The sequence below is a fragment of the Malania oleifera genome, chromosome 7 (assembly GCF_029873635.1).
Source record: "Malania oleifera isolate guangnan ecotype guangnan chromosome 7, ASM2987363v1, whole genome shotgun sequence".
NCBI lineage: Eukaryota > Viridiplantae > Streptophyta > Magnoliopsida > Santalales > Ximeniaceae > Malania > Malania oleifera.
This window is the reverse complement of record NC_080423.1, coordinates 109,124,120-109,139,486: the sequence shown is the minus strand read 5'-3', so window position 1 is coordinate 109,139,486 and position 15,367 is coordinate 109,124,120. Positions and strand designations below refer to the sequence as shown.

General features: G+C 38.7%; 1 protein-coding gene across 1 annotated transcript; it reads right to left on the bottom strand.

Moving 5' to 3' along the window:
- Nucleotides 1-677: 677 nt before the first annotated feature.
- Nucleotides 678-15,081, bottom strand: LOC131160692 (truncated transcription factor CAULIFLOWER D-like). Its single transcript, XM_058116547.1, has 7 exons — nucleotides 14,900-15,081; nucleotides 14,335-14,410; nucleotides 1,520-1,581; nucleotides 1,306-1,405; nucleotides 1,129-1,170; nucleotides 877-918; nucleotides 678-763 (listed from the first exon to the last, which is right to left on the bottom strand). Exons 1-7 carry the CDS (start codon nucleotides 15,079-15,081, stop codon nucleotides 701-703), a joined length of 567 nt encoding a protein of 188 aa, XP_057972530.1. The 3' UTR covers nucleotides 678-700.
- Between the last annotated feature and the right edge of the window lie 286 nt (nucleotides 15,082-15,367).

Below are 15,367 nucleotides of genomic sequence, written 5' to 3'. Positions count from 1 at the left end.
GAATGTCAATATCTCCATATTTACTTTACATCATGTAAGTTTATTTTGTCATTTTGTATCTATGTATATACTTATTGCCACTTGAATTCTTCATAGCAGCCTCTAATATAGCTTTGCCTCATGATGTGGTTTGGTGCCTAACATAGTGACAAAATTTTGAAACTAGCAGCTGTTTACTTAACTATGTCGGCGTAAGCCATTTGAATCATCAGTCATCTGCTCTCCATTCCCCAAATTCATAACTATGATTTTGCAAGTGATTGATTCAGTAGAGGCAAGGTTGAAACTTTACTGAAAGCTTTGAGTTTAGAATAAAATCATCACATTTCTGTACTTTCAAGGCCATAAGCCCATTTGATTTGAACACGTACATCCTCATAATACGGTCTGCTCCAATGGTTTTAGTGGAGGCATAAAATCAAAGCTGTAGCATGGTAGTACTCAGGAGCACTTGAACATGAAAACCTGCGTAAAGTTTTATTAGCTAAATTTTTCATATTGGAGTAGGGCACTCCTAACTTGCTGCAACATATACTAGTTGCAATTTCCATGACTATGATCAATCACTCAATTATCATAATTGAAAAAGCCCACTTAATAAAAATTCCAGAGGAAGTTCATAATGAAAGACCATTGCAGCAGAAAGCGATCTCCTTCAATGTGCTCAAAGCAATCACCTTCAATCTGCTTAAAGCTTTGATTACACACCAAATGCATACGTTCCCATTCCAAATATTCTGTGGTTTGCGTTCACCTCGAACAGCTTAACCTCAAAGTGCACAAAAAATTTATTCATGTCAAACTAAAACATCGGCACAATGAAACCATTTGATTTAGGATTGATTATAAGCAAAATGTGGGTTCTGAAAATCTCACTGTTTTTTGAAGACGGGCGTTCTCCTCTTGCAGGGCTCTATGCTGCATTTAAATGATGAAAAAAGTTAATTATCTTGCAAATTTTCATTCAACTTTGAACTTGACTAGATGCAAAGGGGAAGTGAACCTTCTTTTCTTTCCCCCCCTAGCTTTTAATTTCAAAACAGGATGATCCTTTCTACTGATATTTCCAATCGTAAGAGAATACCAAACATGAGTTTTCTTAGATTTTGGTCTAGGCTAGTATCTTACCTTTCTTTTCAGAGAGCTAGCATGCTCCGAAATAACGCGCCGCTGCTCAAAAGAACCATAAGTTAGTTGAAACTTTCATATGAGTTTCACCCAACAAATTTAGTAAAAGGGCATGGAAAAATGTTAATTTTGCATATGGATAATCTTGTTTTCAAAAGTTTTGTAAAATGAGTTTACAATTTTGGACCGGACACGTTCCACACCGATCTTCAATTGTCTCTCAAGCTGTTTTAGCTCTTTCGTCCCCAGCACCGACAGATCTTCTCCAGCTAAATTCCTACACAGCAGATTATTAGTAGTAGAAGCTACTGCAGGTATGCATCAAGCCAAAGAGGAAAAAGGAAAAAGTCTAGTGCAGGAATATATATGCAGCAAGGGATAGTGTACATACTTCTGTTTTGTTTCCAAGGTTCCTATTGTTCTCTTCAATTCATCAATTTCAGTCCTCCAAAGCTGTGATCACCAGAAAGTGAGATCAAATGAGGCATTGACATTATTCAGTAGCAAATTGGTGAAGTTGTGCATATGATTAAAATTAGCAACCCTGTTAGTGTTGGGAGAGATATCAATAAACAATCACAGAAGAATAATTCTTCTCCATATATGTAAGCAAATATAGTGTATCTCTACTTTTATACGTGCTGGAAATAATAAGAGAAATAATCAATCACACCAAACCACAAGAACACAAACAGTTTTTTACGTGGAAAACTTCCCCAGTGTGAGGAAGAAAAACCACGGGATCTAGTCCAGTTAAAATCTCCATTATCAATCAAATAATGGGTACACAAAATCTTCTCTAATCGTAATTAGTGGATACAAAAATCTCTCATCAAGATATCTACAATCTTGGCAAATACAAAGAGAATTGGAGAGAATATACCAAATTCGCGGTTACTATTCACGGGCAAAAACCCTAACTCCCAAGCTCCAAATCCGATCTCCACCATTCAGATTGTAGCTCCTTGAGTCGTGAACCTCTCCTTCAAATTTCAGCTCGATCGGACCACAAAAGAAGCAGGATCGGACTCTTGATGAAATCTGGATAGCATGAGAAAAAACCACGTTTTTCTCTCTTTCTTTTGAGAAGTGACGGCTCCTCTCTTCTCCCCTCTCTTTTTACAACTTCCTTGAGGTTTTGCACACTAAAAGGGCTGGGCTTCGGTCTTTTAATAAAGCCCACTTGGGCTTTCCTCCACATGGAAGGAAATAACTCAACAAATCTCCCCCTTTTTGACTATGTGGAAGGAATCGCCATTCCGGCGATCGAACAACAAATTTCAAGCTTCTCCCTTGGTAGTTTTTTTGTCAACATATCAGAACCATTATCATCAGTATGAACCTTCTCAAGTTCCAATAACTTATCATTCAACGCATCTCTGATCCAATGGTATCGTACATCAATGTGCTTCAATCTTGCATGGAAATTGGAATTCTTAGCAAGATGAATAGCACTCTGGCTATCACAAAACAGCACATACCTCTGCTGCTCGAAACCAAGTTCTCTCAAGAACTTCTTTGCCCATAACAACTCTTTAGTCGCTTCCGTTGCTGCAATGAACTCTGCCTCTATCGTAGAAAGAGCAATGCACTTCTGAAGTCTCGATTGCTAAGCTATAGCCCCACTTGCAAAAGTTATCAAATAACCCAAAGTAGACTTATGAGTGTCCACATCCCCAGCCATATCTACATCTGCGTAACCAACTAACAATGGTTGTCTATTTCCCAAACCAAGTCTCAAACTGGAAGTGCCTCGAAGATACCTCATGATCCACTTCATTGCATTCCAGTGCTCTCTTTCTGAATTTGACAAGAATCGGCTAACTACACCAACTGCATAGGCTATATTTGGTCTTGTGCAAATCATTGCATACATTAAACTTCCTACTGCTGAGGCGTAAGGAACTCTTTCCATGTCTTCCTTTTCCTTATCTTTAGAAGGACATTCCTTTGTACTTAGTTTGAAGTGGGTAGTAAGAGGAGAGCTAACGACTTTAGCTTTGTCTATATTGAACCTCTGAAGCACTTTCTCAATGTACTCCTCCTGTGACAAATACAATTTCTTGGCACTCCTGTCACGACTGATTCTTATGCCAAGAATTTTCTTTGCTGGTCCTAAGTCCTTCATAGTAAATGACTTATTCAATTACTTCTTCAACTAGTCAATCCTTGAAGCATTCCTGCCAACAATTAGCATGTCATCCACATAAAGCAGTAAGAAAATAAAATCATCATTAGAGAATTTCTGAATAAATACACAGTGATCTGAAGTTGTCTTCTTGTAGCCTTGCTCCCCCATAACAGACTCAAACTTCTTATACCACTGTCTCGGTGCTTGTTTCAAATCATATAGGCTTTTCTTCAGTTTGCACACATAATCCTCTTTCTCTTTCACTCTGAAACCCTCTGGCTGCTTCATATAAATCTCTTCCTCCAAATCACCATAAAGGAAGACAGTTTTCACATCCATCTGCTTAACTTCCAAGTCAAGACTAGCTGCTAAGCCAAGTACTGTACGGATCGATGACATCTTTACAATTGGAGAGAAGATCTCATCAAAATCAATACCTTTTCTCTGACCGAACCCTTTGACAACCAATCTAGCTTTGTACCGTGGTCGTGAAGAGAACTCATTTGGCTTCTTCTTGTAAATCCACTTGTTCTCAAAAGCTCTTTTTCCTTTAGGCAGTTTCACTAACTCAAAGGTTTGGTTATCATATAATGACTGCATCTCATCTTGCATGGCCTCAATCCACTCTGTCTTGTGTTCATCTTCTATGGCTTCGACAAAACACTGGGGCTCTCCCCCATCAGTCAATAACACATATTGTTCTGCTGAATACCGAGTGGAAGGATGTCTGTCTCTGGCTGACCTCCTGGATGGAATCTCTGGTGGAGTCTCTGGCACTATCAATTGCTCATCAGTCTCAACATCTCCCTGAACCTGTAAGGGAACATCCACATCACCTCTACCCTGGTGGTCATCTTGAACATCATCCTCAACTTGAGAAGAAAAATTCTTCAAAGGAATTGGATCCACATCAATTAAACTATCACCCTATTGAGACATAGGTTTCTCTGCCTTCTCAATATCCTGAATCGTCTTATCTTCTACAAACACGACATCTCTGCTTCTCATAATTTTCTTCTCAATTGGATCATAAAGCTTATATCCAAACTCATCTTGATTGTAGCCAAGGAATATTCACTATCGCGTTTTCTCATCAAGTTTGGACCTTTCATCTTTTGGAATATGCACAAATGCTTTGCACCCAAAAACACACAAATGATTATAGGAAACATCCTTACCTGTCCAAACTTGGTCTGGAACATCAAACTGTAAAGGAACACAGGGTGTAAGATTCAACACATGAACAACAGTGCTCAATGCCTCCCCCCAAAAGGATTTTGGCAACTGGGCTTGTGAAAGCAAACATCTTACTCTCTCAAGCAGTGTTCTGTTCGTCCTTTCAGCTATGCCATTCAATTGAGGAGTTTTTGGAGGAGTCTTTTGATGCCGAATACGTTGCTGTCTGCAATACTCATCAAATGGACTAGAATACTCTCCACCGTTGTCAGTTCGGATGCACCTTAGTTTCTTCCCAGTCTGTCTCTCAACTAGGGCTTGAAATTTCTTGAACTCAGCCAACACTTGGTCTTTTGACTTCAAGATATATACCCACAACTTCCTTGAATGATCATCTATGAAGGTCACAAAGTATCTGGAGCCACCAAGTATTCTCATCTTCATAGGGCCACACATATCCGAATGTACTAAATCCAGTATCTCTGACTGTCTTGAATGAGGGGAATTCTTGAAGGAAACTCTACTCTGCTTCCCTGACAAACACTGAGTACACCTTTTCAGAAGTGTACTTTTCAATCCACATAGTAGACTTTTCTTCCCTAGTAGAGCTAATCCTTTCTCACTCATGTGAGCCAGTCTCTTGTGCCACAACTCTACTATATCATTATCCTCCATCGCATTAATAATGTCGTTAGAGATCTTTGTTTGTAGAATGTACAATGCAAAGTGCTTCATGCCTCGAGCCACAACTATAGCACCCCTGGTGAGCTTCCACTAGCCATCATTGAAAGTGCTGCAGTACCCTTCGTCATCAAGTTTATCTGCAGAAATCAAATTCAAACGAATGTCAGGAATATGCTTCACATCTCTAAGAACTAAATTCGTGCCATTATTTGTCTTCAAATACACATCCCCAATTCTAATGACTTTAACCAAGCCATCGTTTCCCATCTTTATTGTTCCAAAGTCACCAGATCTATAGGATGTAAAGAAATCCTTCCGAGATGTAGCATGAATGGAGGCACCACTATCAATCACCCAATTGGTCTCATGATATGCAACATTTATCATCTCATCATTATAAACAATGAGGAATTCTATAGGAGTGGTAGTAGCAACTCTATCATCACCATCTTTAACATCTCCATTCTTCATTCCCTTCCCTTCCCTTTCTCATTCTTGTTTTCTCTCTTCAATTGCCTGCAGTATTTCTTGATGTGTTCCTTTTTCCCGCAATGATGACACTCAACATTTGCAAACTTGTTGGACTTGCTTCTGCTGTTATCTCTGTTCTTCGGACATCTGCTCTTACTTCTCCTGCTCTTACTTCTCCCTCTCTTTTCTATAACCAAGATCTCTGATTGTGAAGAGGACTCCTGTGTTTTTTTTCTCATCTTTTCATTTAGCAAACAACTCTTGGCCATATCCATTGTGATTACACCTTCTGGAGCGGAGTTAGACAATGAAGTTCTGAGCGTCTCCCACGAGTCCGGTAATGAACCAAGGAACCATAACCCTTGTATCTCATCATCAAACTTAATACCCATTCCAGCCAACTAATTAATAATTCCTTGGAATGTATTCAGGTGATCAGATAAAGGAGTCCCATCTTGGTACCTCAAAGCCATCATTTGTTTAATCAGAAACAACTTATTATTTCCAGTCTTTCTAGCATATAACTGTTCAAGCTTATTCCATAGAGAACGTGCATTTGTTTCTCCACTGATATGGTTCAAAACATTATGATCTACCCATTGCCTGATATACTCACACACCTATCGATGTAACAAAGTCCATTCCATATCAGACTTTTTTTCTAGTTTTTCAGCACTAAACACCGGTAGGTAATAATCTTTCACATAAAGAAGATCCTACATTTTTCCTTTCCATATGTGATAATTTGAACCAAATCATTCTACTAGTATTTGTTTCCACAACTCAAACTGCCAACCTGACAATCTATTAACCGGGCTCTGATACCACTTTGTTGGGAGAGATATCAATAAACAATCAAAGCGGAATAATTCTTCTCCCTATATGTAAGCAAATATAGTGTATCTCTACTTTTATACGTGTTGGAAATAATTAGAAAAATAATCAATCACAACAAGTCACAAGAACACAAGCAGTTTTTTACGAGGAAAACTTCCCCGTTGTGAGAAAGAAAAACCACGGGACCTAGTCCAGTTAAAATCTCCACTATCAATCAAATAATGGGTACACAAAGTCTTCTCTAATCGTAATTAGAGGATACAAAAATCTCTCATCAAGATATCTATAATCTTGACAAATACAAAGAGAATTGGAGAGAATATACCAAATTCGCGGTTACTGTTCACAAGAAAAAATCCCAACTCCTGAGCTCCAAATCCGATCTCCATCATTCAAATTGTAGCTCCTTGAGTCGTGAACCTCTCCTCCAAATTTCAGCTCTATCGGACCATAGATGAAGCGGGATTGGAGTCTTGATGAAATCTGGGTAGCATGAGAAAAAATCACGTTTTTCTCTCTTTCTTTTGAGAAGTGACGACTCCTCTCTTCTCGCCTCTCTTTTTACAACTTCCTTTAGGTTTTCCAAACTAAAAGGGCTGGGCTTTGGTATTTTAATAAAGCCCACTTGGGCTTTCCTCCACATGGAAGGAAATAACCCAACAGTTAGAACTGTTGAGCTAAAATGGAAGTAGAGAGTCTTGATGAGGATTAGCTGCAGAGAGCAAGCTTTGAAGCGCTGGAGTGGGTGCTAATCCGTGCCGATGCTAATCATGCCAGCTTGTCTCATTTAATCACTCCATTGAATCCCATTAAACACCTTCCTTTACTATCCATCCCATTCAACTATATAATGGAGAAGTGTGTGCTTGAATGTGATGTGAGTGAATGTGAGAATAATTTAGTTGAAAAATAAAAGAGAGAGGTGTGTGAGTTGAGTTGAGTGGAGTGGAGTGCAATTGCCTCCTCCTCTTGTATTTTCTACCAAGTTATAGTGAAATTCGATGTGTTCCATAAACGTAGGTCAGATTGGACCAAACCACGTTAAATCTGGTGTTCCTATTTTGCTTGTTTATTTTAATTATTATGTGATTGTTATTCCAAAATCCCTAATAATTGGTATCAGAGCCAGATCGGAGCCATTTCTCAATATCTCAAAATCAAGTTTTGAGCACACCAGTGTGTTCCTCTTGATGAGACGAAGCCAACGGTGCAAACTGGAGCTCGAACATAGGTACCATGAGCCAACACGCGCCTTCACGCACCTCCGGCAGTCTACAGTCGTCACCACGCGCCTCCCAGTAGCTGGGACGTGATCTCATGCGCCGGCTAGCCCACAATGTGTCCCTCACGTGTCTTCTGCAGAGCCGATGTCAGCGTGTCCCCATCAGCCGACCACATCAGCGTCCTGTTAGCGCCTCGTCAGCAGTTGTCAGACCACATCAACAGGCTAGTCAGCTGGCCACCTCACGCGCCACGACAGCACTTGTCAGTCCACTTAGTTGACACATCAGATGCCACGTTAGCAACTGGGACACACTCGGCCACACCAGCATCTGGGACCCATATTGCCACATTAGCAGCCACGTCATCATCTAGACCCCACTTTTGCCACATGAGCAGCCACGTTAGCAAATGCCGTCAAGTAACGATGTCAGTATATTCCGTTAAGTTTAACAGAACGTCGACTAGTTTGACCAAAAAGTTTGATCAGGTTTTTCGAAGCAATTTTAGGTCCGTTTTCAAATGATTTGAACCATTTCCAAGATTTTTTGGCTGTTTTGGATCTAACTGTGCTGTTCATTTGAGATGATTCCATCTTTAGATAGGCGAATTGATATGTCAAACAAAAAAATCTTAAAGATTGAGTTGTTTGACGACACCAATTTCGGTTTCTGGAAGATGTAGATCGATGACTAATTTTTTGGTAAGGAGTTGCATTTACCATTGAAGGGAAAGCCAGAATCCATAAAGGAGGACAAGTGGGAGTTGCTTGACCGGAAAGCTCTTGGAGCTGTCAGGATGATGCTAGTAACGTCTGTTGCTTTCAACATCAAGCACTTGACAACCACCAAATCACTTATGGATACACTTTCCAACATGTATGAGCTACCATCAGCCGCCAATAAGGTACACTTAATGAAAAAGTTATTTACTATGAATATGTTCGCAGGTGAAAGTTTTAGTAGACATTTGAACAATTTCAATGAGCTGTCGGATAAACTTGCCTCGGTTGAAATCACGTTTGATAGTGAAATATGTGCCTTACTGATTCTTAGACAATTGCCTAAGAGTTGGAAAGGTATTGCTACTGCCATAAGTGATTTCGTAGGAAAATCAAAGCCGAAGTATAACGAGGTCATTAGCATAATTTTGACGGAAGAGATCAGGATGCAGTCAAACAATGGTTCCACTTCAAGTTCAGCCTTGAACGTGGAAAGACCAGGGAGAGATTTATGGAAAGGAAGCGTGCATGGACTATCAAACAATAGAGGCAGATCTAGTTCTAGGTGGTACTCCAGATCCAAAAATCCTAGAGGTTCCCAGGGCATAAAGAACATTGAATGCTGTAATTGTGGAAAGATTGAGCATTACATAAACTAGTGCAAAGGTCTAAGAAAAGAATATGAGGCGAAGACATAAGTAAATGTTGCTTTAGAAAAATGTGATATGTTGATATGCTCTTTGGAGAGCAATAAGGAGTGTTGAGTTTTTCACTCTGGAGCCTTATTTCATGACACTTGCAATAGAGATTGCCTAGATAAGTATACACTGGGTGACTTCGGTAAGGTATACCTTGTAAATTATAAACTTTGCGATATAGCCGGCAAAGGAATTGTGAAGATCAAGATGAACGGGTTTGTATGGGAGCTGAAGGATGTCAGATATATTCCGAACCTGAAAAGGGACTTGATCTCAGTTGGAAAATTGGTAGATGAGGGATATACCATAACATTCATTGGTGATAAATAGAAAATTTCAATGGGTGCACTAACGATTACACAAGGTAAGAAAAATGGAACACTTTATGTGACCTCTAATGCATGCATGTCTATTTCACTTGCTACAGGAAATGACGATAGCAACATTTGGCATCATCGACTCCGTCACATGAGTGAGAAGGGACTCAAGGTGATGCACTCAAAGGGAAAATTGAGTGATCTATGATTAGTAGAGATTGACAAGTGTGAGGATTGCATACTAGGTGAACAGAAAAGGGTTAGTTTCCAGACATACACCAGTACCCCAAAGAAGGAGAGACTTAAACTAGTCAATTCAGATGTATGAAAATCGATGATTGTCTCATCCACAGGAGGAAGGAATTATTTCATGACATTTATCGATGATCATTCTCAAAAGGTATGAGTTTACTTTCTACAATATAAATAAGATGTCTTTGATGCTTTCAAGAATTGGAAAGCAAAGGTTGAAAATGAAATGGGTATAAAAATCAAGAAGCTGAGATCCGACAATGGTGGTGAGTATAAAGACACCAGGTCTAAGAAATTCTGCTATGAGCATGGTATTAGGATAGAAAGAACTGTGCCAGGTACGCCCCAGCACAATGGTGTAGCCAAGCGGATGAACCAATCGTTGACTGAAAGAGCCAGAAGCATGTGTATGCAGTCTGGCCTACCAAAACAAACTGGGCAGAGGTAATCAACACAACAACATACTTGATTAACAAGAGTACATCAGTATTATTAGACCACAGTCTACCAGAAGAAGTATAGAGTAGAAAAGAGGTGAGACTTTCATATATGAAAGTTTTTGGTTGTGTTGCATATGTGCATGTTAGTGATCATGTCAGAAACAAGCTTGATTCAAAGTCCCAGAAATGCACCTTCATCGGTTATGGTGAATATGAGTATGGGTATCACATTTGGGACAATGAAAACAAGAAGGTGATTGGAAGCAGATACATGATCTTCAATAAAAAGGTGATGTACAAGGATAGACACATAACAAAACCCACAATGCCAGTTTAGAATGAAACAACCTATGTAGAATTGGATGATGTCCTAGAAGGTGTCGAGACACGACAGCGAAACACCGAGAATTCTCAAGCGAAGGAGACACAACAACAAAATGCTAAGAATCCTCAGGCAGAGGAACTTGTGGAGTAGATCATTGCACCACTGCCTCCTACTCCAGCTCCGGAGCTTAGGAGATCTTCTCAGCTGCTTGTACCAAATAAGAGGTATATGAATTATTTATTTCTTACAGATGGAGGGGAACCCGCATGCTATGATGAAACATGTCAGACGGGAGATTCGAGCAAGTGGAAGCTTGCGATGAAGGACGAGACGAAGTCCCTTACCTCCAAAAAAACGTGGGAACTAGCTAAGTTGCCCAAAGGTAAGAAGGCTCTTCACAACAAGTGGATGTATAGGATCAAAGAGGAGTATGATGGATCTAGGAGGTACAAAGTTTGGTTAGTAGTCAAAGGCTTCGAGTAGAAGGAAAGAATTGACTACATCGACATCTTTGCACCTGTTGTGAAGTTAACAACCATTAGATCGGTCTTGAGCATTGTTGCCTCGGAGGACCTAAATTTCGAATAGTTGGATGTGAAGAAGACATTTCTTCACAGTGATATTGATGAGGAGATTTACATACAGCAGCCAGAAGGATTCTCAGTAAAAGGTAAAGAGATTTTTTTGTGCAGATTGAAGAAGAGCTTGTATGATCTCAAACAAGCTCTTAGGCAATGGTACCAAAAATTTGACGGCTTTATGCGTAATAAAGATTTTCAGAAGTACAATGCCGAGCACTATTGCTACTTTAAGAGGTATCAGTTTAACTATATCATTCTATTGCTATATGTTGATGACATGTTAGTCGCAAGACCAGATATAGAAGAGATCAGAAAATTAAGTAGCAAACGTCAGAGGAGTTTGACATGAAGAACTTGGGTTCAGCGAAGCAGATACTTGGGATGCGGATCTCTAGAGATAAGCAACATGGAACATTGCAGTTATCCCAGTTGAAGTATATTAGCCGTGTTTTACAGAGACTCAACATGAAAGCACCAAAGTGGTAAATACACCATTGGCCGGTCACTTCCGCCTCTCCAAGGATTAGGCCCTTTAGATAGATGAAGAGAAGGACTTCATGACTAAGGTACCTTACGCCTCAGCCATTGGAAGTCTCATGTATGTCATGGTTAGTACCATACCAGACATTGGCCAAGCAGTGGGAGCCGTCAGCAGGTTTATGTCAAATCTAGGGAAGACTCACTAGGAAATAGTGAAGTGGATCTTGAGATATCTACGTGGCACTATTAATAAGTGCCTATGTTTTGGAAAAGGAGTCTTGAAAATTTAAGGGTATGTTGATGCTGATTTTGTTGGTGAAATTGATCACAGCAGAAGCACCACCGGATATGTGTTCATTGTTGGCACAACAACTGTTAGTTGGATGTCACAAATTCAAAAGATTGTTGTCCTATCCACTACAGAAGTTGAGTACGTAGTAGTGACAGAAGCCAACAAAGAGATGATTTGGCTTCAAGGTTTGTTGACAGAACTCGGAATAAAACATGAAAGAAATGTTTTGCATAACGACAGTCAAAGTGCGATACATCTGGCAAAGAATTCTGCATTTCATTCTAGAACCAAACACATTGGACTTCGTTATCATTTCGTCAGATCTATGTTAGAGGACAACGTGTTGACACTTGAAAAAAATCCAAGGTAGCAGGAGTCCAGCAGATATGTACATTGACGAAGGTGATGACTACAGAGAAGCTGAAGTTGTGCCCAACTTCAGTTGGTCTTCATGTTTGAAGACAGATTTGAGCACATCATTTATTTATATACTAGTTGAGATGGTGTCTCCGTCTCCAAGAGGGAGATTATTGAGTTAAAATGGAAATAGAGAGTCTTGATGAGCCTTGATGAGGATAAGCTACGGAGAGCCAGCTTTGATGTGCTGGAGTGGGTGCTAATCCGTGTCGGTGCTAATCATCCCAACTTGTCTCATTTAATCACTCCATTGAATCCCATTAAATCCCATTAAACACCTTCCTTTCCAATCCATCCCATTCAACTATATAATGGAGAAGTGTGTGCGTGAATGTGATGTGAGAATAATTTAGTTGAAGGTGAGAGAGAGAGGTGTGTGAGTTGAGTCGAGTGGAGTACAGTTGCCTCCTCCTCCTTTTGTATTTTCTCCCAAGTTATAAAGAAATTCGGCAAGCTCTGTGAACGTAGGTAAGATTGGACTGAACCACGCTAAATCTGGTGTTCTTATTTTTCCTGTTTATTTTAATTATTGTGTGATTGTTGTTCCTAAATCCCTAACAAGAACTTGATAACTAACCTTCACGTAAATCAAATGTGGAATGAAATATGGTGGGAATTGAATAGAAAGAGAATTCGAATAGAAAACAGGAAAAAGACATTAATCTCTCTAAAGATTTGATAAAAGAAATATAAACCTCTTATGAAATTTAAAAAATGTCACAAACCTCTTATGAGATTTGCTAAAAAGACATAGATTACCTCCGTTCAAAACAATTATTTTTCTACAACATAAACGAGAAGATTTGTATCTTTTTGGTAAATTTCATGAGACATTCTTGGAATTTTTTGAAATCTAAGGTCCCTAAATTATTTAAAACCTTAGGGCAGATCAGTGTTTTTTTACTAAGCCTAAGGGAGGTCAATGTTTTTTGCCTAAAAAATATCAAGAAATCAAGCATTTCATCCACCCAATTTTGTTACATTTATATGTATCAAATGTGTGAAAATATTCAAATTGCTTTATATTAGTTCATCCATGCACTTGGTGCTCTCTTAGCTTCCTAAAAAAATATGGATATAAAAATATGTAAATTTTAATATATGCTAAGATGTATTTCCCAAGTTATTTCATAATCATCATTAACTCATTAATTTAATTCTTATCGCATCTTTCCTAATTAAGAACTCTAATTCAAGCGTGTATGTTGCACTTAATCATTCTATCTCATAATCCTTACAAGAAAGAATTGTGAAGAACTATTTTTCCACGTAAAATCCATAACCCTTCAATTAGAAGATGCTAATGTTGGTATTGGATCACATAATTGGTGGAAACCCACAATTGTACCTCTTGATTATGTGCATCTAGATATTTACATTGTGACTTTTGACCGATAAATTTTGTGTCAACATAGAGGGATCTTGGTCACAAATTTAAAGTTGCGACATCATTGTTTGATCATATAAGCGAGGTAGGCACTACCGCAACATATCTCCTAATTGTATGGGTCCAAATACTAATATCGTACACCTTATAACTCTGGATTGTAACCAACTCTTTCTACTCCTCTCGGCCCATGATCTTATTCCACCAAAGAAAAAATTATACCGGGACCTTCCTTTTTTATGTCCATATGTCTATATTTTGGATGTTAAACAGGTACCAAATTGGTTCGCCATTTTTAATACGAGTATAACTTAAAAAATTATCACACGGACACGTGCAATGAGAGATTCCCTGTATAATTTCCCGTACTGAAAATTAGTTAATGGGTCTTGGCCCAATTAGGTCAACATGGCTTCTTTAATCTAGACCCAGCCCATACCATTACAGACAGGAGAATAATATAAGAAATGAGAAAGACCAACTAGAACAGAGTCCCCCTGCCTAGCTGGCACATATTATATATTCTGCAAATTGACCATCATACATACAGCATATATAAAATTTAATCTCTCTCTCTCTCTCTCTCTCTCTCTCTCTCTATATATATATATATATATATATATATATATATATAACCAAAAAAAAGTTTATTTCTTCCATGCACACGTACAAATTCGCACAAAAACAGAGAACAATTGAAAATTTTTATGAAAAAAGAAAGACAAAAGAAGCATGCATGAAAGAAATTAATGAATTAGATAATAATTAGGAGGAACCTGAATGGTTGTAGAGTGGTTGTCTGGCAGTGGAAGTCCTACTTCGCTCCTGTATCTCCCAATGGTCCTTTCCATACTGCGTACATGCATGTGTGTATATACATATATATATATGCATATCAATTACTTCATATATTATATATGTTTGTATGTATGTGTTAGAAAATCACATGCTAAGATTATACGAGCACAAACAGAAAAACATGAAAAAAAAAATCAAGAGAGAGATAAAAAATCATAAATTTACATGATTTGATGACATGCCTACATCGATGAAATTATTGTGTAATTTATACCAACATTAAATGAAAACTTCCTTAGTGTTTCAGCCTTCAACCTTAGTGAATCCCAATGCTGTCATGCTGGGCTTGGTTTAACCATTTAAGTATAGAGGACAGTTTCACGCATGAAGGGCTCAGGGATTCTACAGACCCCCTCACACTCCACTTGAAACCTCTGATTCGTAAGTTTGCAACAGCGCCTTCAAATGTTTCTGAATGTGTTTGTGTGCATGTATGTATGATATGCTATTATGTATGTATGTACGTGAAAGGTATGGACATACTCGTGACTGGCAAAGTGGAAGGATTTGCCGGAAGGGGAGAAGAGGAGGAGGGCGACCTCGGCCTCACAGAGGATGGAGAGCTCGAAGGCTTTCTTCAGTAACCCATTGCGTCTCTTTGAGAAGGTCACCTGCCTGTTCGTAGGGTTCTCTATCCTCTTCAGCTCCACTTTCCCTCTCCCCATTTCTATTCCCCTACTAACTCTGCTGTTTCTCTCCCCCTGCTGCCCTTGGCTCCTATTATATATTTGGGAAAACAAAGATTGAGAGAGAGAGAGAGTAAAACAAATATGGGAAATTAGTTAGCTAAATAAGCTTGATATTACTTATTAAAGAATTGTTTTCTAGTTTTAAAACATATTTTCCTCAAATTATATATTTATCATAATTTAATTTTTAAAAATATTCATAACACAAATAGAAATTGATAAAACAATTTTGTCGAGAGAATATCATTTATTAATGTAAAAT

Bases quoted from the DNA above. Each gene is read 5' to 3' on its own strand.
- LOC131160692 (XM_058116547.1), bottom strand. From the start codon at position 15,081: ATGGGGAGAGGGAAAGTGGAGCTGAAGAGGATAGAGAACCCTACGAAC. The intron at 14,411-14,899 runs GTATGTCCATAC...GCATGTACGCAG, and splicing joins TTCCACTTTGCCAGTCACGA to TATGGAAAGGACCATTGGGA. The intron at 919-1,128 runs GTAAGATACTAG...ATTTAAATGCAG, and splicing joins CTAGCTCTCTGAAAAGAAAG to CATAGAGCCCTGCAAGAGGA.